The sequence below is a fragment of the Bombyx mandarina genome, chromosome A1 (assembly GCF_030267445.1).
Source record: "Bombyx mandarina strain Sakado chromosome A1, ASM3026744v2".
Lineage (NCBI taxonomy): Eukaryota > Metazoa > Arthropoda > Insecta > Lepidoptera > Bombycidae > Bombyx > Bombyx mandarina.
In genome coordinates, this window is record NC_143234.1 from 14,556,603 (window position 1) to 14,582,886 (window position 26,284).

General features: G+C 37.6%; 2 protein-coding genes and 1 pseudogene across 3 annotated transcripts in view; 1 reads left to right on the top strand and 2 right to left on the bottom strand.

Annotated features, from left to right (window-relative positions):
* Positions 1-13,926, bottom strand: part of LOC114253403 (uncharacterized) — a 171,324-nt gene extending 157,398 nt beyond the window's left edge. For both annotated transcript variants that reach the window (XM_028188283.2, XM_028188275.2), the window contains exon 1: positions 13,689-13,926. In XM_028188283.2, coding sequence (XP_028044084.2) covers positions 13,689-13,792 — 104 coding nt within the window. In that variant the 5' untranslated portion in view covers positions 13,793-13,926. The remainder of the gene's footprint in view (positions 1-13,688) is intronic.
* Positions 9,173-9,267, bottom strand: LOC149499571 (U6 spliceosomal RNA; annotated as a pseudogene).
* Positions 13,927-14,919: 993 nt separating the features above from the next.
* On the top strand, positions 14,920-25,633 carry LOC114251868 (transmembrane 7 superfamily member 3). The gene is made up of 9 exons (XM_028186313.2): positions 14,920-15,290; positions 15,814-16,149; positions 16,536-16,795; positions 18,616-18,787; positions 20,286-20,453; positions 21,559-21,711; positions 22,584-22,841; positions 23,615-23,735; positions 24,082-25,633. Exons 1-9 carry the CDS (start codon positions 15,218-15,220, stop codon positions 24,146-24,148), a joined length of 1,608 nt encoding a protein of 535 aa, XP_028042114.2. The 5' UTR covers positions 14,920-15,217; the 3' UTR covers positions 24,149-25,633.
* Positions 25,634-26,284: the final 651 nt, after the last annotated feature.

Below are 26,284 nucleotides of genomic sequence, written 5' to 3' on the forward strand. Positions count from 1 at the left end.
CATATTAAATACGTAAATATAGGTGCATATTAAATTGTAAACGTTGGATAGGTAAGTGATTAGATAGTCAAATATAACGATAAGATACTAAAAATGGAACGAGGAAATCTGAACGGGTAACTTTCATTTAAAAATTATTTACAAATCAATTTCTGACGATAAGGAATAACCATAATTTGAGACATTAGAACTTATATCTCAAAGTTTTTGTTTTTTAATGCTTAGATGGGTGGACGAGCTCACGGTCCACCTGGTGTTAAGTGGTTACCGGAGCCCATAGACACCTACAACGTAAATGCCGCCATCTTGAAGTCGTCGTGGCCTAGCAAGCAATATATTAAAAAAAACAAATCTTACACAAAAACGATACAATACACGGTTTGGCCATAATTGATTTAAAAAAAAACAATTTGAATTTAGAACCTGTCATTCCTGTGACATGAGATCCTCATATGTATCTTCATGAGACTCATATGTATCTTGCACAACCGTTGCCCCACCCTTCAAAGTTATTGATGGTGGTACGTACGCATGCTTTTTTCTTCCCTACTTATTCGCTGGTAGCCTAAGGCTATTCCAGAACGCGCGGACGGGTAGGTGAGCTCACGGACTCAACCTGAGAGAATTTTCTAGCACTAGCCCTAGCAAGAGCCGTGCTTCGCAGAATCTTCCACCGGATCGGAATCGTGACCCACAGAGAAGATTCGGCAAGAAATTCAGCGGGTTATAAACGCATGCATTCGCACCGCCTGCTATCGGGACAGTTCATTCATGCTACCTCCAAAGCGTTCATTCCAAAGTGCGTTTCCAGAGATTTTTTTCCACGTACCATCTGCCTTTGGAATGAACTTCCCTCCTCGATGTTTCTTCAGCACTAGGATTCACGTCATTTCGAATCCTCCCGATCCACTAAGGGTACTTTTAGGTACCTCAAGCACCGATCATCGTTCTCGTCGAACCCGTCGCTTGCGACGAAGGGCTCGACGAGTAAATTAACCCATAGACACAGCCCACTGAGTTTCTTACCGGATTTTCTCAGTGGGTCGCGTTTCCGATCCGGTGGAAGATTCTGCGAAGCACGGCTCTTGCTAGGGTTCGTGTTAGCATCGTCGTCAAGTTTGAGCCCAGTGAGCTCACCTACTAGTTAAGGTTACGCTGAAATAGCCTCTCAAGGTATCAGCATAGGTAGGAAAAAAAAGCACTAGGAAATGTCTTTCTTCTAATGCGGTTTGTGCAGGTGGGTCGTAAGCTCGTCTGCTTTTGCGTCTGCGTAACAAAGAAAACTTACAATACGCCTCACCATCATTAAAATTTAGGTCGAATTAATGATAATTTTAATATTATAATTAAGCCCATGTTTAGTGTCCTTAAACCAAAATGGGCAAGTCCGTATAATCTGTATTAACGGACACGCAATTCCGTGCGGTTTATTATCGCGAAAACTACCTACCAGCTTGTGTCATATTGTATCATAGTATAATAGTGAACACGATCCTCCAACCTAAAACTTTCATGATTCGATTTCATTAAATTATTATATAGTTCATGGTTATTGGAGCTTTTAAACAATCTGAAATAATGTTTTATACTTTTACAACAATCTGTTTTATGTACACGTTATCTCAATGTTCAATAACCGGACCGTACAGTTTAGCGCTGTAGGCTTCAATATGACTCATTATATTGTAATGGTAAGTATTTAAATAAACAATTTAATAATGTCGTCTGTGTAGTGTAACGTTATCATGGCTGTGAATCATGTATGCGAAATTGGACGAAATATGTATTTTATGTCGCTAATTTAAATACGAGATGTTGTTTCCACGAGGTTATATAGATCAATGAATAAATGATTTTGTCTCCGCGTATACTATAATGATAACTAAAATGGTGGTGAAGGCCTATATGATGCTAAAAAAAATTATATATTTATCACTATTATTACTTTTGTTTGAAAGCTTTCTTTTTTTTTATTGCCCGAGCAGGCAGACGAGCATACGGCCCACCTAATGGTAAGTGGTTACCGTCGCTCAAGAATGTCAGCAATGCTAGGAGCAGAGCCAAACCGCTGCCTACCTTTCTTTAAGAAGGAAGAATAACTAGGTACACAAGTAAGTCTCGAAGTCTTTTTCAGCTTCACCGGAACAGGTGGATGTGCTCGGGCTATACCAAGAGTGGTGGGGTTTGCAAACAGCTGCCCGATATCCTCCGAAAGAAACCTAACAGTTCAAGTACATGTGCTTTGCGAATGCATCTACAACCGAATCGCATTCGCGACCTGCTGATCCGGCGAGAAACTAATTCAGCGTGCTAATGCTATGAGTTCGATTTCATGCCGAACTTCTTTGACGAGCTCGACGAATACGGTTGCTAAAATCAACATGCCTAACTCCAGCGTTACAGCTACAAGCGTCTAACAGAAACATTAGTGTATCAGATCGATCTGTAAGAGCATGACCGGTCACCGTCCTCGTCGAACCAGTCGCTTGCGACGAAGATCTCAACGAGCAAATTAACCTATAGACACAGCCCACTGAGTTTCTCGTCGGATCTTCTCGGTTAGTCGCATTTCCGATCCGGTGGTAGATTCTGCGAAGCACTGCTCGTACTAGGGCCAGTGTTAACAACACTCCCGGTTTGAGCCCCGTGAGCTCACCTACACGTCAAGGCGAACCTGAAATAGCCTCTGAAGGCTATCAGCATAGGGAGAAAAAAGGGCATGCGCTTGATTAGGACTATAGTTTGTTGCGGGCACGATAAGAAGGTTTGCATCCTGCTGCCCTTAAGAAGCAAGACTGGTTTGTTTGTCTGGTTTTTGTTAGATGATCTCGCGTTCCATTTTACCTTTAGCAACTCAGACAAATAGACTTCGCAACGTGAAAGTTCGGGCCGATATTATAATACTAGACCTCGATTGCTTTGTGACAACCCAACAACTCTAAAAAGAGGAAAAACTTCAGATAGTCCAATGAAAACAAATGTACTAGTAAATCAAAACTCGTAAGGATTGTTACTGAAAAAAAAAACTATAATAATTTGCCAAACAGTAACTACCCTTTTAATATTTAACTTCAATATTCCACACTCAAGATACGTTGGTCTCCTCTGTCATAATTGCTGGAGACGCAAAAGAAACAAAAAATAACAGCCACACATAATTGAGACCGTCAGTGCAAAAGTGGCCTAACCCATAATTTTTCATATTCGCGCTTATATATTGCAATTTATTTAAAACATAATAATTTTTGATGCAAAACAAGCCTATCCCTAGTCTCACCCATAGAGAATAGATGGCTTTGTAAACATTGTTTTTTCGCGTATTGTTTTTGCCTACGAAGCAGAGTAAAAGGAAATTCCAACCTCATTATCTCCATACTAACTATGATAAGCTTAGGACACTTTTGCGCTGACTGCCTCAATTGACGACTTAAAGTCTAAATTCAATGATACTATATAGTCAAGGTCACCAACCACATGACCAAAGTATCGAACCCACAAATTCGAATCTTCACTAAATATTTCTAAAATAACTCTGACCTGAGACCTTAAAACTCATATCTCAAGGTGCCGGTAGCCACTAACACCAGGTGGGCTGTAAGCTCGTCCACACATCTATGCGATAAAAAAATAAAACCTATAACCACCAAAGGGTGACCTCGTAAATAGAAATTATTTAACAAAAGTATACAGAATTACAACACACGCCAAACCGAATACAAACACGGCCTCGTGCACAATAGCAAAAGAAAAGTTGACAAGGTCTGAGATAACAATGCAAAAACACTAAAGTTCGGTAGGTATATACAGATATACTATATACACATATATACAGATATAAATCAATTAGTTATATATTTCATATTATACGTAAACGGTATATATCTGTTTCTTGTATGTATATATTTTCTATAATAATGTATTGTCTATACTACCCCGCAATATACCTGCTATATTTTTATAGTTTCCAGAATTTATTTAAATTAAACGGTTGTCTGGAAGAGATCGGTTTTAGCGATAAGACCGCCTATTGTATAAAAGTATCTGCTTTTTGACTGTTTTTTTTATGTAAATTGTGTTTTGGTGTGCGATAAAGTGCATTTTCTCTCTCTCTCTTTCTCTCTACTATACTCACATTATCTAGCAATAACAAATGGTATTTCTAGTTCAAACTCAATCCCAAACCATCAACACCAATTATTATAACGCATATTTAGCTAATCTAAAAGAACAGTCGACTTTAATATTACAACCAATTTTTTTCCCTACCTATGCCGATAGCCTTGAGAGGCTATTTCAGCTTCACCCTAACGTTTGTAGGTGAGCTCACGGGGCTCAAACCGGAGAGTTGCTAACACTGACCCTAGCAAGAGCAGTGCTTCGCAGAATCTACCACCGGATCGGAAACGCGACCCACTGAGAAGATCCGGCGAGAAACTCGGTAGGCTATTATTACAACCAATAAGTATAATACACTAATACGAACCTGAACCTCCTTTTGAGCTTTCGAAGCATTATCTCGTTCTCAATACACGACCACACAAACTTCATTTTAGCGCAACGAATTTTTCACGAACGCACTTAGGATCCATCGTGTGTATCCGTCTATCTTTATTTACAACATATCGCACGTCCGTTATCGTGTTTAAATATTGATTAAAAATATTTAAAGAAAACGAACGAACCGAATTACCGACCGAAGCAAATGACTAAGAACAAGAGTATGAATCATAGGATGAGGTTGGTTCATTTAGAACTTTTTGTTGCGCCTTTTTTAGACTAACTGTAACTTTTTAGCGGCGGTGCTGTAATAAGATCGCGATTACTGTTCTGGACACCTTTCTCTCGTTTGAAGCATACATTTAGTGTTTGTTCTCGTTTAGGGAGTTTCAATAACGTAGTTTTTTTTTTTCTATGAATTCTATAAACACAATAGTGCTGTAGCAAATGTCATTTTGCCACACGCGTGACGAATAAAAAAAAAAGTTTTTATTTAATACAAAGTACTAAGCATGGTGTGGCTAACCCTACTTAAATGAACTTTAATAATTATGTTTGTACTTGAGATTTTTTCATGGTATCAATAGGACGGAAATAATCTGTTCTCAAAATAATGTCGTCATAACATAATATGTGGAAAAAAAACCCGAATAAACTGTATATTAAACAGCTTTATTCGGGCTTATACAGCTTTTTTCCACTCTTGCCAGGCGCCTGGTTGTAGAACCGGACATCCACTTCGCATGTTCATTTTATTTCTACATTTTTTGTGAGTGTGTCAAAGAAGAAAACCAATAGTCGAATTTGAAAGAGAACTTGATAAACAGGTAATAATCAAACAATCAAAAATAAATGTCAGGTTCGTATTAATTTGAATGGTGTGTGATCAGATCACAGATAGATACATTATTTTTGTTTTTTTTTTGACACTTTGACACTTACTTAGTGGTAGGGCCCCCTCGACCGGGTATCCGCAAATGGATTCCACAGCGTTAAAAAAAAAAACAAAAAAAAGGGCGTATTTTGCGAACATATAGAATTTAATATTAAACATAAACCCTTCTATTGTAATCGAAATCAGATTCGTTGATACAATTCCTTTATAAATATTAAGTTAACAAATTCTACTGTAATTTTCTTTGTTAAACAACAAGCAGATGCTTCGTGAATGTTCCGGATGCTCCGGAAATATTCGCTTGGATAACTTTGAACGTTCAAGACCTCTTTTATAATAATGCTTAAAATTTCGCTCTAGTCTAAATTCCACGAGTCGCGAATAAGGCACTGACCATAATAAGGTCAAAAGTTATTAAACCATTTAAGTTTCTGTATTCATCTGTACGGAAGAATTTCTCGTCGGATCTTCTCAGCGGGTCGAGATTTCGATCCGGTGGTAGATACAACGAAGCACTATTGTTTGGGCAGGTGTCAGCAAATTATTTCAGGCTGAGCCCCGTGAACTCGCCTACCCGTTAGCTGAAGTCGGAACTCTTCAAGGCTACCGGAGATTAGGTAGGGTAAAAATACCCATTTGCTTAAAGTGGCGATTAAAGTCCGTACACCGCGTTATAATATACCACGATTGCTTCGCGGCAGATATGGGTTTTACCAGTACTTGCAAAGCTAATTAATTTGGTGGATTCAATATTTGGATTGCATCTTTAATCTGATCTACGATTTTAGTTTTTTTTTAGTGAACGAATTGCCGGTTGGACATCACAACACGAATGCCTTCACCCCGAAACTCAAGGTCGAAATCTGCATTGAACTATAAAACGTCTGTCCTATCCTTAAACGCGGAACGCATGGCATCTTCGCGGCAGAAATAAGGAAAATGATCCTACCAAAAGTGCTGAATTATACAATCTACCACCGGTAATACCACACTTGTTAACAAATACTTTTTAAATCGCACCTACCCTGGATAAAACCACAGCACCTCGAGTTCATCGGGCGACTTATCTATTAGGCCACGGATGCCTCAAGAATTAAACTAGTAACATAAAGGTATTTCCTTTGGTTATTTCCTAACAACCTTGTATATAAATTAAGGAAACGACAGTAAATTAATTTTTATTTGTAAATTATTTCATGCTTGGTGATCAATAAAAAAAATGGATAGTTATTCAGTCTGTAATAAAATAAAATTTAAAAACATCTGGAATCCACTGGATGCAGGCTACGTAGGACCGGTTATTTTGGCGAAGCTTGTGGGAGACCTATGACCAACCGTAGACGTGTGTAGGCTAAGGAAACAAAAAAAGGAAAAATAAATAAAAAGGTTTTTTGGTCGACATTTCTCATTTTTCATCGATATAACTACCTACTATGAACTACACTATACATTGTTAGGCTAATGCTAACTAATTTATCACTTTTACGTCCATAAACAAAGTAGGTCAGACTGATAAGTCAATTTCTGATTAATTTACAAAATGCCTTCAGATCCCATTGATGCTTAGTAAAAACACGCTTGAATGGCTGGCTAGCACGCGATCCTCTAAATTTATAGGACCTTGTGAATATTTTTTACAGTACCTATTTATTAAACAACTAGCGACCCGCCCTCGCTTCGCTTCGGAAACATTAAAACACACATGAAACAAAAATATAAATAAAAAAAAAATTAAAAAAGTAGCCTATGTTCATAAGGGACAATGTCGCCTTCTAATGGAAAAAGAATTTTTCAAATCGGTCCAGTAGTTTCGGAGCCTATTCGAAACAAACAAACAAACAAATCTTTCCTCTTTATAATATTAGTATAGAAGAATATTATTGCCTGGTAGGGTGGACGAGCTCACGGCCCACTTAGTGAAAAGTAGTTACCGGAGCCCATAGACATCAACGTAAATACCGCCACTCTTTCTTGAGACATGAGTTCTAGTGTCCGTTTTTATAGTACAACAGCTGTCCCACCCATCAAACCGAAACGCAGAATGCTTTCGGGAGGAAATAGGCAGTGTGGTGGTACCTACCCATGTGAGGTCACAAGACGTCATACCATCAGTAAAATACCAGTAAAATCCATCATTTTCATAAAATCATTTTAATATAATTGCTTATTGAGTTTTCTCATTTTGGCGCCAATACATTGTACAATATTTTGCGATATTAAAATGGAGTGGGGTGATAAAGAGAACCGAATCGCTGTGATTACATTACACAAAGTAAAATGTTTGTGTACCGGGCTATTAATAGGTGCAATGAGACCTCCTCTGTTTGTGACAGAAAAAGATCTGGCCGTCCACGTAGTGTTGGTACGAAAAAGGTGGTCAAAGCAGTAAGGGAAAGAATTCGAAGATATCCTGTCCGAAAGTAAAAGATTTTATCTCGGGAGATGAAGATAGCACCTAGAACCATGTCGCGTATTTTAAAAGATGACTTAGAGCTTGCAGCCTATAAGAGACGTACTGGTCATTTCTTAACTGATAACTTAAAAGAGAATAGGGTGGTAAAATCGAAACAACTACTGAAGCGGTACGCAAAGGGAGGTCATAGAAAACTTTTGTTTACGGATGAGAAAATTTTTACAATTGAGCAACATTTTAACAAACAAAATGACCGTATTTATGCTGAAAGCTCTAAGGAAGCTTCCCAATTAGCCGACAGAGTGCAGCGTGGGCACTATCCGACTTCAGTGATGGTTTGGTGGGGTGCTATGAAGCTATGAAGGAGTGACTGAGCCATACTTTTGTGAAGAAGGTATCAAAACAGCGGCACAAGTGTATTAAGATACCATTCTTGAGAAGGTAGTGAAGCCCCTTAACAACCCCATGTTCAATAATCAAGAATGGTCCTTCCAGCAAGACTCGGCGCCAGGTCATAAAGCTCGGTCTACGCAGTCTTGGTCGGAAACGAACGTTTCGGACTTCATCAGAGCTGAAGACTGGCCGTCGTCTAGTCCCGATCTTAATCCGCTGGATTATGATTTATGGTCAGTTTTAGAGAGTACGGCTTTCTCTAAACGCCATGATAATTTGGAGTCCCTAAAACTATCCGTACGATTTGGAGTGAAAAATTTTCCCATGGAAAGAGTGCGTACTTCTATTGATAACTGGCCTCAACGTTTAATGGACTGTATTGCAGCCAATGGAGACCACTTATACTAAGCTTTTTAAATTGTTTTATATTTATGTATCAAACTAACACACTGTAAAAGTAATAAATGTTATTTGCAATAGATTTTTTTTCCTTTGTCTCAGTATTTATGGCTATAATATGTTTGTTACTCAATCACGCAAATATGCCCGAAAGGATTTGGATGAAATCTCATAACCTGACCCGAGTTAACACGTGGAATACTTTTACCGTAGTGAATGATATGTCTAGGGCAACACCGGGTATCTGGTACTACAAATACCAATCTGTATTCGGTGGTACGTGATTTTACGTAACAACGTATCCACAAATCGAATATTAGATTAAAGACGAGACAATGATACAAGCGACTCTATATCCCGGGTAAATATAAAGTTTTTTTTTAATTGCTTAGATGGGTGGACGAGCTCACAGCCCACCTAATGTTAAGTGGTCACTGGAGCCCATAGACATCTACAACGTAAATGCGCCACCCAACTTGAGATATAAGTTCTAAGATCTCAGTATAGTTACAACGGCTGCCCCACCGCTCAAACCGAAACGCATTACTGCTTCACAGCAGAAAATTTTTTGAACTAAAAATGTGGAACGCTTCACGATTTTGCGTGTCATCCTTGCGCAGGGGTGTTTTCAATCTCACTGATTTACGAATTTAACGCGAATGGAATCGCGACTTGCGTCCTGTTCTATAATTTAGTAAAAACTACAATGCGGTTATTATATACGTACGCATAAAAAACGATTAATTCGCTGAGTAATGCCCATACAATAGTACTCACAATTGTGTCACAGATACAATAGGGAAAACCAACAGTTTAATACAATCATCGTTTTATTATTTTAAACAAAATGAATGTAACTGAAATACGAATAATATTCAGTGGCACCGTCGGAACTGATTACCCGAACCGTCTCGAAAGTTCTACATCGAAATCTAAGCATTTGCAATACCTAACTATTTAGTAAGAATAAATTGAAATTTCCGCTAGAGCCGCGCTAAATGAAGACTGTCACCGAAGTGGACAGAAAATATTCGTTGTGCTTTTTAAAGTAAAGTAAAATAAAGTCGTCGTGGCCTAAAGGATAAGACGTTCGGGGCATTCGTGTTGAGCGATGCACCGGTGTTCGAATCCCAGGCGAGTACCAATTTTTCTAATGAAATACGTACTCAACACATGTTTACGATTGACTTCCACGGTGAAGGAATAACACCGTGTCAGAAAAATCTAACCCGCAAAATTTTAATTTGCGTAATCACTGGTAGTAGGACCTCTTGTGAGTTCGCACGGGTAGGTACCACCACCCTGCATATTTTTGCCGTGAAGCAGTAATATGCAACGACAGCAGCAAGCCGCAATAATTCGGTTTGAAGGGTGGGGCAGCCGTTGTAATTATACTGAGATCTTAGAACTTATATCCCAAGGTGGGTGGCGCATTTACGTTGTAGATGCTATGGGCTCCCGTAACCACTTAACACCAGGTGGGCTGTGAGCTCGTCCACCCATCTAATTGAATGAGCTCACGAACCACCAAGTGTTAAACGGTTACCAGGGGTCCTTAGACATCACAGCGTAACCCACCTGAACGATTGGTTCGTTCGTTTGTCGTCTGCTTCGTGTATGTATTTTAGGAAGGCATTGAAAAGAATCGCTGCCAGTCACATTCGTTCTCGTTCCATTTCTTTTGTTTCTTTTTTTAAACAACACCTGTCAAGTCTCCTCTCTCTTAGTTTATGTCCAGTCATTGTAGGTCGTATGTCCTGTCAAAGAGGTTGCACGTAACGAGACCACGTAAATACATAAGATCGAAGTCTCAATTGTAATGTATAATGGCTTTACCAACGTGAAAGCCTCGCGGCAGAAATAAGTACGATGTCCATTTACCATGTCACGAAGATGCACTTAAAGTGACTTGCTATATAAACAGGTAGGTCAGAAAAGAGACCTGCCCGTTGAGTTGTCGGATCTTCTCAGCGGGTCGCGATTTCGATCCGGTAGTAGATTCATTCGCGAAGCAGCTACTCTTGAGTTGTTAGGTCTCCCTTGGAGGCGCTCGGTTAGCTGTTAGCAAATCTCGCCCCTTCTGACTGAACCCTTGCTCGCCCACCTGTCCTTGTGAAACTGGAAAGGCGTCCGTGCCACCAGTAAACCTATCAATAATAATAAAAATGGAGACCTCCAAAGAAAATTATAAGAGGATTAACCATTCCTAATGAGATCGTCCCAAGTGGCTTAATAAGTAAAATGACCAGTACACTCGTACCTACCTATTGATACGTATATTTGATTTCAAACGTCAGAGTTTGGTAACGATCTTTCTTTATAAATACGCATCTAAGATCTGTTTACGAAAAACTTCACTTCAGGGTGAAACTAAAAAATCGAGCCCGGATAATTTATTGACTTATACATTTAATGATGGGTAAGAACTATAGTAAACCCGCATAGGTAGATGGGTAGGTTCTCTTGCCATTTCGGTGAAGAGCAGCCGTGAAGAGTCCCGTTTTGAAGAGTCAGTCAACGGCTTTTAAAATGTAGAGTTCGATGTTTAATGTATTAGTGATAATCACGTTATGATCTCTACGGATTAATCAATTAAAACCATGCAGGTTGTGTCTGCCGATCGTAAGATAGTAAAAAAGCAGTTAAGAATGACGCTATGTATTGTCTAAATAATTTTCAAATTCAAACCGAATTTTAATTCCGACAACGTTTATCGAGGTGCAGGCAGCACGTATACAATATTTACGAGTTGGCTATATATAGTACGGGGTGTACGCAGACAGACAAAAGTTCAATGCACGTGTGTTACATCGATTTACGTCTGGCAAACAGCCAAGTACTTAGCTTTATGGCCTAATCTCGCTTCCTTACAAAGTAACAGTTTAAAAAAAATGCAACATCATGTGTCGCAGAATCAGCTGATTAATCCTCAAGAATTGCATGTTAAAATCTTTTACTTTTGTTACATTCAAAAATAAAACAATTTTGCTTTCACCCTCAACCAGTATTTTGATTGACTGATTTTAAAGTAAAATAATGCGTGTACTTTGTGTTCTTTTTGCGTTCATGGTTTAGCCTTTAATAGTCAATCTTTTTTTATAATTATGGAACTGAAAGTCAGAAGAAACACAAGAGTACAGACTAGGTTTATGATATTATATTCTAATTAGAGATTGCAGTGTTCACATTTTAAATGGCATAGATGGGCACTTAACCCACTTTGTGCTGTTACTGTAGCTAATATACATCACATTGTAAATGCCACTATTTACCTCGAGATGCAAACTATGTTGAGACTAATTTCAAATAAAATCTGCCTAGTACCTATTTATGCTCGGAACCAGAAACAATTACAGTTTTCGAACAGATATAGACAAGATGATGTTATGAACCCATATCAACAGGACAAATTGTCATCCTGTACCATGGGTGCTTTGTATGGGATCTTTGAGTGCTCTCTAAGCTTTTCGATAAGTACTTGCTCATTATGGACTTCTCATCTTTTATTTTATTTCATTGATGTAAAAAATATTTTACTAAACCAATATTGTGCACATTTTATTATTTTACTGTTTACCTATCAGGGACATTGCACCTTCAACTTCATAAATGGGATCTAAAGTATTTTTGTGCTGCATGTGTGTAGTCAAACCTATCTTGATTTGACACACATCTCATGCTTAAACATACATTACCACATTATACATAGATTACCACCAATTTCATGGGGCTTTATAGATGAGATCAATATTAACATCGATCAAATATGGTAATTTTCAAAAAGGGTTTTCTGAATAATTTTCAATGCAAGAACAGACACCAAATGTGCAGTTAACAAGCCTTATTTCTAACACTTATTTTTTATTAGTACTGAAGTATATAGACACTATGAAACATTCAAATGTATTGTATAATGACTAGTTTTAATTATAAAGCCTACCTTTCAAATTGAACTACACAGCTGTTTCCTGCAAGAAATGAACAAAGTGCTGACTGGTGTTGTTGGTCCATGCAGAAATATAATTGGGACTATTCCCGGAATATAATAATAATAGTACTAGGTTGTCTTGTGGGCCCTCTCAGGTAGGTATCACTACTGTGTCTATTACTGCTGTGAGGCAACTGTGGCAACTGTTTTACTAACTATATAAAACGAACACTCTTAACTCATATCTGACGATAGATAGCAACATTTACATTGTTATTTACATAGTTAATGTGTAAGGGTACTGGTAACGAGTTTACACTAGGTCCTTGTTACCTGGATACAGTGGTCCATGAGCTCATACACCCATCTAGACAATAAATAAAAATTGTAAATCACTTGTACTTACAGTAAATTTATATTTTGCAAGTTTCAATTGTTTACACAGAAAAATCCTTAATCACAAGACCTTTGTCAGCACATCACACCTTTGTAAAAAAATGGTCTCCCAAGACTTTGCCATAATAACATAACAATGAATGCACTGGATATCTCACCAATTACACAAGAATCATTTTAGACAGTATTTATAGAACTCCCATTAATTCAAATTATTGAAGAAGTTATTAAATTGAAATATTCCTTTATAAATAAAAAGTGTCAAAAAACTCATAATAACCTGGCCCTTGTCTAAAGATTAACGATTTGTTAGGAGTCTTTTATAATTTTTACTAGCTGTAAAACTACAGAGAAACTTATTGACATTTAAGAATAATCTAAAACAATACTGCAAAAAAAAAACCATTTTAGTCGTTTTCCGCAATGTGTGGACATAGTGGACATAATTATATTTGCTGATGTGGTTTATTAGTGTTTTCAAAATTTTCATTGATATCCAATGTTTCAATACTTGGCAGTTTTCATGGCCACGGATGACTTATAAATTGCAAAACGTTCCGATAGTAATATAAACGTAAACATTAGCAAAAAAAAACATGAAAACAATAGACTTTTGTTGATAAGAGATAACAATCTCTATTTATAATTCTTTGACTACACGAAAAGAACCAATATTTTTGGGACATCTCTTAAAAAAGAATTCACATCTTTCAGTTACATATATATAAATATAAATACTTTTTCCTTAAAACATAATCCCAACTTACCTTGTAAAAGGTCCACCCTTTTTACTTAATTGAGCCAATATTTTCTCCACTGTCTGTCTATCACCAGCGCGGGCTGCTTCCAGCAACTCCTGGCCTTTACCCATGGCTTAATATTATTATTATCACACACAAAAACAAAATCTAAAACGCCAATTTACATTTTTACGCTAGAATTCACTCACTACACTTTACAACTTCATTGATCGCGCCGCCATATTTGAAAATTTGACATTAAAGCCCAGCCCATGACAGATACAAGGAAGGGGAATTTGACGAAAATCATAACGGATAAATTCATGTTCAAGTAAAAAAATCTATTAAAATTAGCAGACTGACATAAAATTAAAAACTGTTCGTCCTATCGCCTTATAATATGAATAGTTAATTTATTACAAAATTATTGATTTCGAATTAATTTACATTCCCAGGGAGACGAGCTTGCTGATCCACTCGATAATCGACAGTGACCAACGTTCCTAATTTGAACCAGACCTGATCAAGCTCTTAATAAAACAATGTTTTCAAGACATAGCTTGGACATAGCATAAAATATAATAATGATAGGTGGTAAAAATGACAATGTGTTCGAAGTATATTTCAAAATAATGGAATATAGAAAAGAAGGTTACAACATTCCTCCCCATCTACATCTCGTTGATCAGACGGCGGGGTGCCTGTATACGTCGATTACTTCGACGCGGAGCAAATGGCACAGGAGTGGAGACCGGAGCAGGTGAGGAGTATAACTGCGAATGCTGTGAAGGTGAATTTGGAGAAATTTGTACATTTGTAGGCGACTGCGGTGTAGGTAATGGTACTGCTGCCGAATTCTTGTTTTTAGTTAGCCTTTCGCTAATTGTTGTTTCCATTCCAATGTCTGGAGAAGCAGTCGCCGCCAGCATAGAAGAATGCGCCCCAATATAATAAAACAATGTTTTCAAGACATAGCATAAAATATAATAATGATAGGTGGTAAAAATGACAATGTGTTCGAAGTATATTTCAAAATAATGGAATATAGAAAAGAAGGTTACAACAGTTTGGAAGGGGATCTCACCCGAATCCTGGCCCCTTCCGTTGGTCGGCTTGGGAACTGCTGAGGGACACTGAAGCGACGTGTAAGTTGCTTTATCAGATGTCTTGCGAAAGATCAACCGGAATTATTGCTAGATGACTCTACTCGCAACACATGCTTAAGTGTCATTGACGTCACTGTCAAATATGATTTGTCAGATCGAGTATCAATGTCAATGCAGCCTAAACTTCAGTGCTCTAAAATTTGTACGTAAACAATAGACTGTGAATTTATCATGGTTTTTATTACTATTAACTTATCAACTTTATTACTTTCAACAGGAATACAACAAACAACGCGCTTTAGTTATTACGTAGACCATTAAATTTTAAATGTATTAATGATTATATTTATTGGAATCATTCTTAATGAAACGTAGCCTAAAACCGCCAATTTTGATTTGTTTTTTTTTGATACCTACCTTTGTGTTTATTTCTCAAGTTCAGTGAAAATCATGTTACTCAGCCAGTGCATTGACTCAATAATCATATTGTTATTTTTATCGTTTGTGTCCGTCTCTTCAATTGGTATGTAGTGTGAATTTATTTGCTTTCTTACTTGGAGTTCGGATTCGTTATTTAAATCGTTAGTAATCGAAACGGAAGGAAATCAATATTAAATTACATTTTCCACGGCCACTTGGCTGAAATTGTTCATATAATGACTGCAGCTTTGAATCGAAATTCTTATGATTTTCCGTTAATTGTAAAAGAGATTATTCAGATACTGAAGTATTTTAAATTGCGGTTATACTTATTATAATACAAATTATTTATATAAAAATTTTGTACAAGGCAAATGATAAGTCCAAATATAAGAAAGGTGTTATGATGAATGATCTCTAATGCTCATAGACATGACGAACAGCTGACTCGCCTCTTACTCTTTAGGACTCTCGCCCACATGGTGAGAGGTAATGTCTATTTCAATGACATCACTCTGAAATCTGTAGTAAAAACAACCAACTAAATTCTCTCAGTAAACATAGAAGGTTCCAAATCTTTTATATTCCATTCTGAATATGTATTTAAGGAAAAAATAATGTTACAGAAAGCATGGAGCAAATGACCATTGAACTCAAAGAGCCAAAAACAGATGATACCAAAGACGTTTACAATGGCTTTATATACTTAAACTATTCATCTATAATACAAATAAACTTAAACAATTCAATCGAGGAGTTATCATTCATAATATTCCAAGTTCATAGTCATTTGTATAAAGTTACAATGTATAGAAATAAATTTCAAAGTGATACTTATGAATATGGAACTAATATTGGCCTGTACAGTAAAATAGCCGAAAATGATGTTTTCTATATTAAGAACATGAATAATGATATAGATTTAAAACTATATCTTGCAATACAAGGATATAAGAAACAGGGTAAATATTTAGTTCATTTTATACTACTCAATATGCTTGTGGCCCATCTAACGCTTATATGGGATACCCGATATCATGGTGATGTGATGTTCCATGGCTATACCACTCTTCAAATCGAAACTGATTATCTTAAAACCATAATAATATCATACATTTCTATGAGATCATTATGTATTCTGGTCATTACTTTTATAGAGCTATTGATGCTTAATGAAAATTAAACATCTAGACAAAGAGCAAACAAACATGCTTACCACATGATTTTGTGCCCAATGTGGGAATCAAACCCATGATCTTTAAGCAATTCAGTCAGTTGCATTAACTAAAAATTCTGTTAAGATATTTCCAAATTGTTTATATTTTTAATTGAATTCCTTTCAATTCAGATCCTGTACCCGGTGGGTGCAATATGGAGTCTCATGTTCCTGTCTCAACTGATCTTGTAATACAAGAGTTCTCAGATTACCTTTATGTTGATATCGCACCGGCACAAAATCCCCAAGAACCAAATTGCTTAAATCCTTCCCAAGTTTCAGTCAAAGTCTATCTTATGTATATGCCCGAACGTAACTTTGATGCTGATGTGTACTTTGAAAGCATCAAAAGTATGATGAATTTGCCAAGCATTGAGAAAAATGGAGTTATTGTGAGTATCTTAACTTGGATCTTATAATAATAGTTTATCAAGCTATGACTTAGCAGATACGTTTATGTGACTGTAGACTTCTCTAACAGCTAGAGTACAGAGCTGGGGCAGGGTTTCTGTTTTTTACAAAAAAAAAATTGACTGATTTGTTTTTTACAAAAAAAAAATGACCGCAAATTCTGTGTTGAGGAGTGTTTATGCTTAATTCAGCTATAATATAATATTAAAAAGTATTTTAAGACTGCATGGGTAGGTGCCATCATAAGCTATCATTCTATTTCTGCTATCAAAATGGCAAATTTTTTGTGTGGAACAGCTGTTATAAAGACAACATCCTCATGTCTCATGGTATGCTGTGGCATTCACTTTAATTGGTCTATGGGTCCCTCTAACCACTTGATTCAGGCTGATCGTGAGCTTGTTCACCCTTTGATGCCCTTAAAAAAGGTTTTTCAGTAATATCTCCTATATCTATCTAATATCCATAAGAAGGGGTTTTGTGGGCTATATTTACATTCACAATAAAACAATAATTAGTACTTTCATCAATAATGTAATTGCTCATTAAAATTATTAACTATAATATATATTAACATGTTTTTCTTCATCTTATCGAAGTGCATAATCATAGTTAGTATTTATAATCAATTAATAATTAGCTTGATTAATAATAGCTTGACTAATGAGTAGCAGCCTGCTACTCATTAGCAAAGCCCAAGATCAGAACAGATCAGATTATATGACACAGGACATTAGTTAATCTTCTTTTGTTCATTGCCTTTGTTGGCATAGAGTCCACCTAATGGTAAGCAGTCACCATCGCTCATGGACCTTAGGATACTTAATAGCAAGGATACATCAAAGTCACTGCCTCCTACAGCTTCTCTAATAACCCACTCGTTGTGCCAAAATCATTTGATCCAAAATCGATTCCGGTTGACTGTTCTTGATCAAATCACAACTTTATGAATTTTATAATTACAAAAAATGTCGCAATAAGATGTTGTAGCAGAATAATTTTTTGTCGTCACAAATTTTAATGATGACCAAAAAGAGCTTCTAATAAGCATTGACTAACTTAGTTAAGATCTCCAACATTTTCCCACCAGGGAACAAAAAAATCGCGAGAGCAATCTCTCAATACAATTCGAACAGTATTATATCTTATTTATGTCCAACATAGAGAAAGCACCAAAAGTTCTTATCCGAACACGACAAGGCAACGCAAAGCTGCCGTGGCCCGAAACATGTCTTGTCTCCGCCGCAGTCATTCTCTGGTGCTTTTAGACCTATAAAGCACCGGTCGCACATTGATCGAACTAACCAATAGACAGCTGGCTAAGTTTCCGACCCGGTAGTAGATTCTGCGAAGCACCGCTCTTGCTAGGACCTAGTGTCAGCAAATTCCCTCATGTTGAGCCTCTGAGTTCACCTACCCGTCAGGGCGTACCTTTTTTTTTATTGCTCATATGGGTAGACGAGCTCACAGCCCACCTGGTGTTAAGTGGTTACTAGAGCCCATAGACATCAACAACGTAAATGCGCCATCCACCTTGAGATATAAGTTCTAAGGTCTCAAGGTATAGTTACAATGGCTGCCCCACCCTTCAAACCGAAACCAATTACTGCTTTACGGTAGAAATAGGCAGGGTGGTGGGTACCTACCCGCGCGGACTCAAGAGGTCCTACCACCAGTTAATAGCCTCTTACCCGGAATAGCCTCTTACCCGGAATAGCCTCTTAGGCTACCAGCGAATAGGTAGGGAAAAGAAGACCAAAAGTTGGAAATCGCGAATTGTAAACGTAACCGATGGAATTAGGTGCCCGCAATGTCGAAGATGATGCAAATGCGTCGTATCGTCGGCCTGTATCCCGGGACGGGTATGGTGTTCGTTGCCGTAGCCAAAGCTGGCGCCGACGGCTATGCCCTCTACGTGCCGGCCCAGACGTATGGATGTTCACCGTTTTCAAATGACGGATGCGAACTTATTAGTAAGTGCTGATTGGTTACTAGTTCCGATAAACGAGACCATCTTAAGACTGAGCTTACTAGTGAGTTGCTACGTATAATTTAGAACGTGAATTTTTGGATTTTCTTGTCATTTATGTTTTCTTGTCATATACAAGTCAAGAAAAATACACTACAGTTGACTGATATATATTATTATGCATCGGCTAAATTATTGCAGAGATAATTAAAAAAAAAACAAGCCAATAAATTTATTATTTCTGTTTATTTGTTTCATGATGGTTGTGAGTAGTTAAAACGTGATAGCAGGGTGGTAACAAACTCATATTTTCATTAATATTAGTATGTGTTTACAATTTACTAGTAATTATTAAGTGCAATCCACATAAGTAGCATCCACCGTTATCTTTAGCTTTTGGTTAATTTTATTCATGGACAAGTTTAAATTGAGAGCGTAAAAGTCAGCCTAGTGCCAATAGGTGATCATCGCGAGGACGAATTCTTACAAATTGAATAATTCAAAATAAACACACATAACTCCAATCTATACTAATATTATAAAGCTGAAGAGTTTGTTTGAACGCGCTAATCTCAAGAACTACTGGTCCGATTTGAAAAATTCTTTCAGTGTTAGATAACCCATTTATTGAGGAAGGCTATAGGCTATATAACATCCCGGTAAGGCCAATACAAGTGGAGCACCAATAAAGAATGTTTCAAAATAGGGGTTTAAATAGCTCCTTAACATTTTATAATTAAAAAATATTTTCACTGTCTACGTAAATGAAGTAGGGCGTAAAATTTAGCGTTATGCCAAAGTAACTATTCCACGCGGACAGAGTCGCGGGCAAAAGCTAGTTATAAATATGATTTGTTGCTTAAAAATAATACGTGAAACGTTCGTTTTGTTACTTGTGGAGCAATGACTTAGGATACTGGATGACACATCAGTGGCGTGGGATAGCTATGCCTGAGCCACTTCCGGCAGTGGACGAGCGTAGACTGCGGAGACGATGCTCGCTTATAGCTTTTAACCGACTTCAAAAAAGAGGAGGGGATGAGGTTGTCAATTTGTTAATGTGTTACCTCAGAACTATTTTCTGGGTAAACCGATTTCGATGCTTGTTTTTTTTTAAAGCTAATTATTTTACTGAAAGGAAGGAAAGGGAAAGGCTATTTGGTTTAAGCGAAATTTTTGCAAATTTTACAGGAGAGGCATTTGAATTTTAAAATTTGGAAACAATATCATGACAAAAAAACTTCTTCAACTATTTGAATGGCGTAAACATAATTGAAGTTTAATTAAAAACATCGAACTGTTGATACTGATACCAAATAAAACGGACCTTTAATAACAAAGATAAATGTCACGTGTTAAGTAGAATGCCGCTTAAACTAAATAGCTATTCACCCCCTTATATTCAATTGACTTGACGAATATGTAATTGACGATAATAGTTAATATTATCGTTTTGTTTTTGCCAACGGTACCACGTCTGTACATGAACGATTACCTTACAGAGGACCTGTTGTCGTGCGTACTATGCGCGCTGCTAGTGTTCGTCGGACTGTTTCTCTGTTATTTACGTCATCGTTTCTTCAAGATCGAACTATTTACGTTTGGATTCACAAGCGGATTTGTACTGACTTACATCTTTATATCATACCTCGTCGTTACCGATCGAACTGGTTAGTTTTGCACCTACAGACTAAACTCCTTTTCACAGAAACTACAGGGTATTCTTGTATGACTACTTCGATATTGTTGCCATGTTGATGAATTGTCTATGAATGCGAGAATATGCAAATTCGTATGTCCTAAGAAAAAGTTTTGTAAAAGAAATTGACTGACATAATTCAAGTTTATTTTTATTTTTATTGCATAGTGTTAGGTGGTTACCCGAGCCCATAGACATCTAGAACGTAAATTCCGCCACCCACCTTGAGATATGAGTTCTAAGGTCTCAGTATAGTTACAACGGCCGCCCACACTTCAAACCGAAACGCATTACGGTATTACGAACGCATTACGAACGCGTTACGAACACGGCAGAGATAGGCGGGGTGGTGGTACCTACCCGTGCGAACTCACAAGAGGTCTTACCACCAGTAAGTATGTGTACCGTAAATTCAAGGCTTTAATAAACAAGAATTGCACATGACCACGACCACTCTGCTAAGAGCAACCGACTATGATTATGACCGTAAATCCTACAATTGCACGAACTTTCGGTATTAGTCGAAAACTTTATAATATACCCATAGACATAACCTACTGGGATTTTAGCCGGATCTTCTCAGTGAGTCGCGGTTTCGATCCGGTGGTAGATTCAGTGAAGCGCTTTTTTGGTAGGGCTAGTTCTCTCAAGTAATTGGAATAGCCCTTCAGGCTAAAACCGAGTAGTGAAAAATATATAGATACCTACTTTAAAGAATGGTAAATCTGGAAAAGCAATTCGCACTTGGATATCATACGAAATGTTCCTATTACTTTTGGACAGACATCCCTCCTGGTATTAAGTGGTTATTGCGGCTTAAGATCACTATGGAACTATCGCCTCTCTCTTTGGGAGATGTTGCTGTTCCATGCTAGTTTGGAGTGATTGCTTCGCGGCACACACAGGCAGGATGTTTGAACTACGCACGCTAATACCACGCGAATTTGGATATATAAAGACCAACATCTATTTGTGCGTAAACATAATTTAGTTTTCCTATTTCCGCGTACGTCGCGGTTGCGATAACGCGAAATCGAACCTAAATCCGGGTAGATACGGTTTGTTTTGATTTGCAGCCGTGGTAGCGGCTTCGGCGTTATCAGGTTTGTTCTTCGGCTCGATGTGGCTGATGTTCTGGTGGGTATACGGTATACCGATCATCGCTCTGCTGTTGACGTCATTGAATCTTGGATTCCTTATGGCATCACTGTTCTATTACGTCATACCTGGTAAGTCAAGATTATCAATGCTAAGGTTGGGGATCTTTTGACCGGAATTTGCTGTTTCAAAAACCGATGAAACAGAGACAAAGATATGCGTTTATGCTTGCGCCTGAATGAGACGAAAACCTTTTTATTGTACATAACAACGCGACCTCAAGACATGAGGTCGGAGTCTCGGATCGGAACGCATGCCTAGATCGCGGTGGGTGTAGTGTTTTATTTTGAAGCCTGACTCGGTGGTGCAGAAGTTAGCGAGCCTGGCTGTTGTGCCGAGGGTCGCGGGTTCAATTCCCGCATCAGGCAAATATTTGTGTGATAAAATGGTCTCTTAGCTCTATGTCTGGGTATCTATTATCTATATATGTATACATTTAAACGTATATGAGTATGAATGTCAGTCTTTAGTAACCATAACACAGGAAGTCCTAATTTGAGGCGGGGTGACGGTGCGTGATTTGTTCGCAGTTATTATAATTATTTCAAAATTATAGATTACTTTTCACATCAATCCTGTCTTCGCGTTTGAAATATAAGCCATATTAGTATGTGTAAGCAATTTATTATTTATTAAGACCTTAGAACTCATATCTCAAGGTGGGTGGCGGCATTTACGTTGTAGATGTCTATGGGCTCCGGTAACCACTTAACACCTGGCGGGCCGTGAGCTCGTCTACCCATCTAAGCTAAACAACAAAAAAGTAGGACATACCTTCAATCTAATGCTAAAGAATCTGAATAATCTTTCGGTAGGCAACGATTTTGTCATTGCTGATAACCATGAGCGACGGTGACCACTTACCGTCCGTCCGGTGAGCCGTGTGCTCGTCTACCTGCAAAGTACAGTAAAACCGAATTGAACTAAGCAACGTCCATTTCAGATGACTTGTATTTCCGGGAGGACCTCAATTACTGGTTAATATTCGCATTAATCGTATTGGTCTGCGCCATAATAATGATAAGCGCGACCTTCGAAGCGAACATACTGGCCTGCGCGATACTCGGCGGTTACGCGGTTATATACCCTATAGACTACTACATTGGATCGAATTTGAAGTACATACTGATCAACACGATGAGACGGGCCACGGTGCCGAATTTCAAGAGTGCGACGCTCGTACTCAATTATCAATACAAAGGTGAGAAATGGGTTTCTCTTGCAGCCGCTGGTGGTAGGACGTGTGGTGAGTCCGCACCGGTAGGTACCACCACCTTACCTGTTTCTGATATAAAGCAGTAATGCGTTTAGGTTCGAAGGCTGGGGCAGACTTATGGTAAATCTGAGACTCGAAACTCATTGACTCTGCCCCTGGCATTGCTGAAGTCCATGGGTGACAGTAACCACTCACCATCAGGCGGGCCGTATGCTCGTCTGCCTACAAGGGCTATAAAAAAAGAAGAAAAAAGTTGTCAACATTGTTGATGTCCATGGACTCCAGTAACCATTTAACACCGAGTGAGCCGTGATCTCGTTCAGTCATCTGAGCGTTAAAAAAAGCTAAACAGTAAACGTTGAAGATACTGACTCTGTCCTTAACACCGTCCGTTAGGTCAATTCAGATGTTCTAATCAATATTTATAGTAATCATTGTCTTGGCCTAATCAACTAGACGCTTGTTGTATCCAGCGATGCGACCGTACCGATGTTCGAATCCCACAGAGAGGTATTAATTTCTCTAATGACATACGAACCTAACAAATGTTCACGATTGACTTTCACGGCGAAGGTATTAACATGGATATTACTCACGTGATTATACTGGTAATACGTTCACAACTACAAGCCGCAGTAAATACAATTGAGACTTACGACCTCAAGCCTCAAGCTTGTGATATCTATGGGCTAACCACTTAACCCAAGGTAGGCTGTAATCTCGTATACTCGTAACTTGCTATTGTTTTTTTTTTTCAGACTTAGTACTTACACTCCTATGGGCATCGCTTACCGTAACAAGTTTCGCCTACCAATACTACACTAATTACGGCCGACCTCCCTTCCCCCCTCCACCTAGGGGCATCAGAGCTAGACCCCCGTAAGTATGTTTTTACTGGTGGTAGGACCTCTTGTGAGTCCGCGCGGATAGGTACCACCACCCGCCTATTTCTGCCGTGAAGCAGTAATGCGTTTCGGTTTAAAGGGTGGGGCAGCCGTTGTAACTATACTGAGACCTTAGAACTCATATCTCAAGGTGGGTGTCGCATTTACGTCGTAGATGTCTATGGGCTCCAGTAACCACTCAACACCAGGTGGGCTATGAGCTCGTCCACCGATCTAAGCAATAAAAAAGAGTTAAAACAATTTTATTTTTTTAGTAGTAGTAATAGTAGTAGCAGTACTAGTAGTAGTAGTAGTAGTGACATTTTCTACTTTCCCAACAGATCCTTCGCCCGGCTCTCCGCACGAGACCCCGGTACTTGCGACGAAAGAACGCCTTTGTTATCGTAAAATAGCACAAACCAAAGCTCTCTTGACTGTAGCTTTATAGCTTTGATGATAAAACATGTGACATAAAATCACCAAAGAACTTGCTTTCGCCAAATATTAATGCAATTGTAGGAAATTATCAGAATTACTTAAGTTCTCTACGTTATTGTATTTTAGACTTTAAATCTTTATAATAAAGTTTAAAAAAAATGATCGGGACATTAGAATATCTTAAGTAATGTAAGTTTAAATGGTTGTTCGTTTATTAATGTTTTAGGAGAAATATTTTATGTATTTATATTTTATTCAACATATCAGTAATCGTTATTGTTATATAAATATTTAAGTGCCTTAGTTCAGATAGCTGAAACATTTTTTTCAATACCTTGCAGATTTTCATCGCTGGTTTCAGCTAGTGTTTCAATATTCAAAATGTTTCATTGTTTCTAATGTCTCTTTTCTTCTGATGTTTCAATATTCAAAATATAATTTATGTGTCTGTCACCTGTATAACTTATTATAACCTCTTTATGTCATAAATCATATATAGAAATCATATCGCACATGCGGTGCTATAAACTCACTTATGCAATTTTTGTTAACACTGAACTAAGTATGAGAAAATACATTTTTTAATCGTTATAAGTGAGACGAGAGAGATGTTTGCCTTTACTGATGAAGTTTAAAGTTGTAGTTTAAATATTATCATTTTATTTACATAGCCTAGCAGAACTATATCATAAGATGTTGAATTTTCCAACGTTTCTCCTTAAAAATTTCCTTATTTTGCATAAGTGACGTTATCGCACCGTTATGTGCAATATAGTAAAAAGAAACAGTTTACCAGTGGACCAGGTAACCATATAATAATTGTATAGTTTAATTTCATTCGTATTCAATAAATTGTAATTTATATATGAAAAAATTGTCGACAACTGCGGAACGCGTAGAGAAAATTCATTTAATTTTAATATGTAATTATTTAATGTAACTAAAATGCTCTTGATGTATTAGAACGATCTCGTGTTAATGAATTAAGCAATTTTTTTTTAATAGAAATTTTAATTTTCGCTATGTATTTGCTGGTAGCCTAGGGTGCTATTCCGGCTCAAGGTGAGCTCAAGGGGCTCAGCCTGAGAGATTTTACTAACACTAGCCCTAGTAAGAGCAGTGCTCACAGAATCTACCACCGGATCGGAATCGCGATTCACTGAGAAGATCCGGTGAGAAACTCAATGGGTTGTGTCTATGGGAATTGTGCTTGGAGCATGTAAGGTAAAGATTATCGAAACACATTAGTCTTTAATTATTTTATCAATGAATCTATATGTTACACAGCTACAAACACCTGGATAGAGTTGTCAATTTTCATTTATAGTTCTTTTAATATCTCTCGATCCAACAATCGACTTATATAGAAACAAAATTATATCTAATAAAGCACAATTTTTTATAAATAAAATAGTTGAATAATTTGGTTTTCATTAAAAAAAAACTGTTTTTAAACTTCTTTATTTTATTTCGAAAGTTTTATTATTATTTTTAAAATACATTCTGAACACTGAATTAACACCGTTACGCTCGCAACGCATCTAACAAAGCCGAGTTCATTGTGCAACATGCATAATCCCATCCATTTGTCCGCCACCCCTGGCCCCAGGGCTGCCCCGCTCTAAGCGCCGACACACAAAACTAATACGCACCGCCCAAACACACTTACACTTCGGCGAACACCATTATTATATCATAACGAATTTACATTTCAACTTTATCTAAAATACCTTAAAGCATATTTTGCCGAAAATAAACTATCGCAAATTATGTTGTGGTCTTAAAAACGAACCGTTTCAAGTTTGAACCGTAACTCCAGGGCGTAAGATGCGTTTTGCGGTGTAGTTTAAAAGAGCCACACCGCCATTACGGCATCGAGCTGTTTTCAGACGCTAATGCCATCTGTCGTTCATTATTGATAATATTTCATCCACTTTATTGAGTATTGTTATGTCATTCGATACACTCAAGTGACGTTGCATTGTGGGCATTCATGATGTTTACTATCGTATAATGTATTTAGGAGCAATTCGATGTGGTCATCTGTTTTAACACGCTTTTAACTAGCTTTACTTTTATCTCTATTTATCTAAGATGTCCAATTAA

Coding starts and splice junctions, on each gene's coding strand:
- LOC114251868 (XM_028186313.2), top strand. CDS start 15,218: ATGTTACTCAGCCAGTGCATTGACTCAATAATCATATTGTTATTTTTA. Junction 15,291..15,813: donor TGTGTCCGTCTCTTCAATTG/GTATGTAGTGTG, acceptor ATAATGTTACAG/AAAGCATGGAGCAAATGACC. Junction 16,796..18,615: donor TTGAGAAAAATGGAGTTATT/GTGAGTATCTTA, acceptor CGATGGAATTAG/GTGCCCGCAATGTCGAAGAT.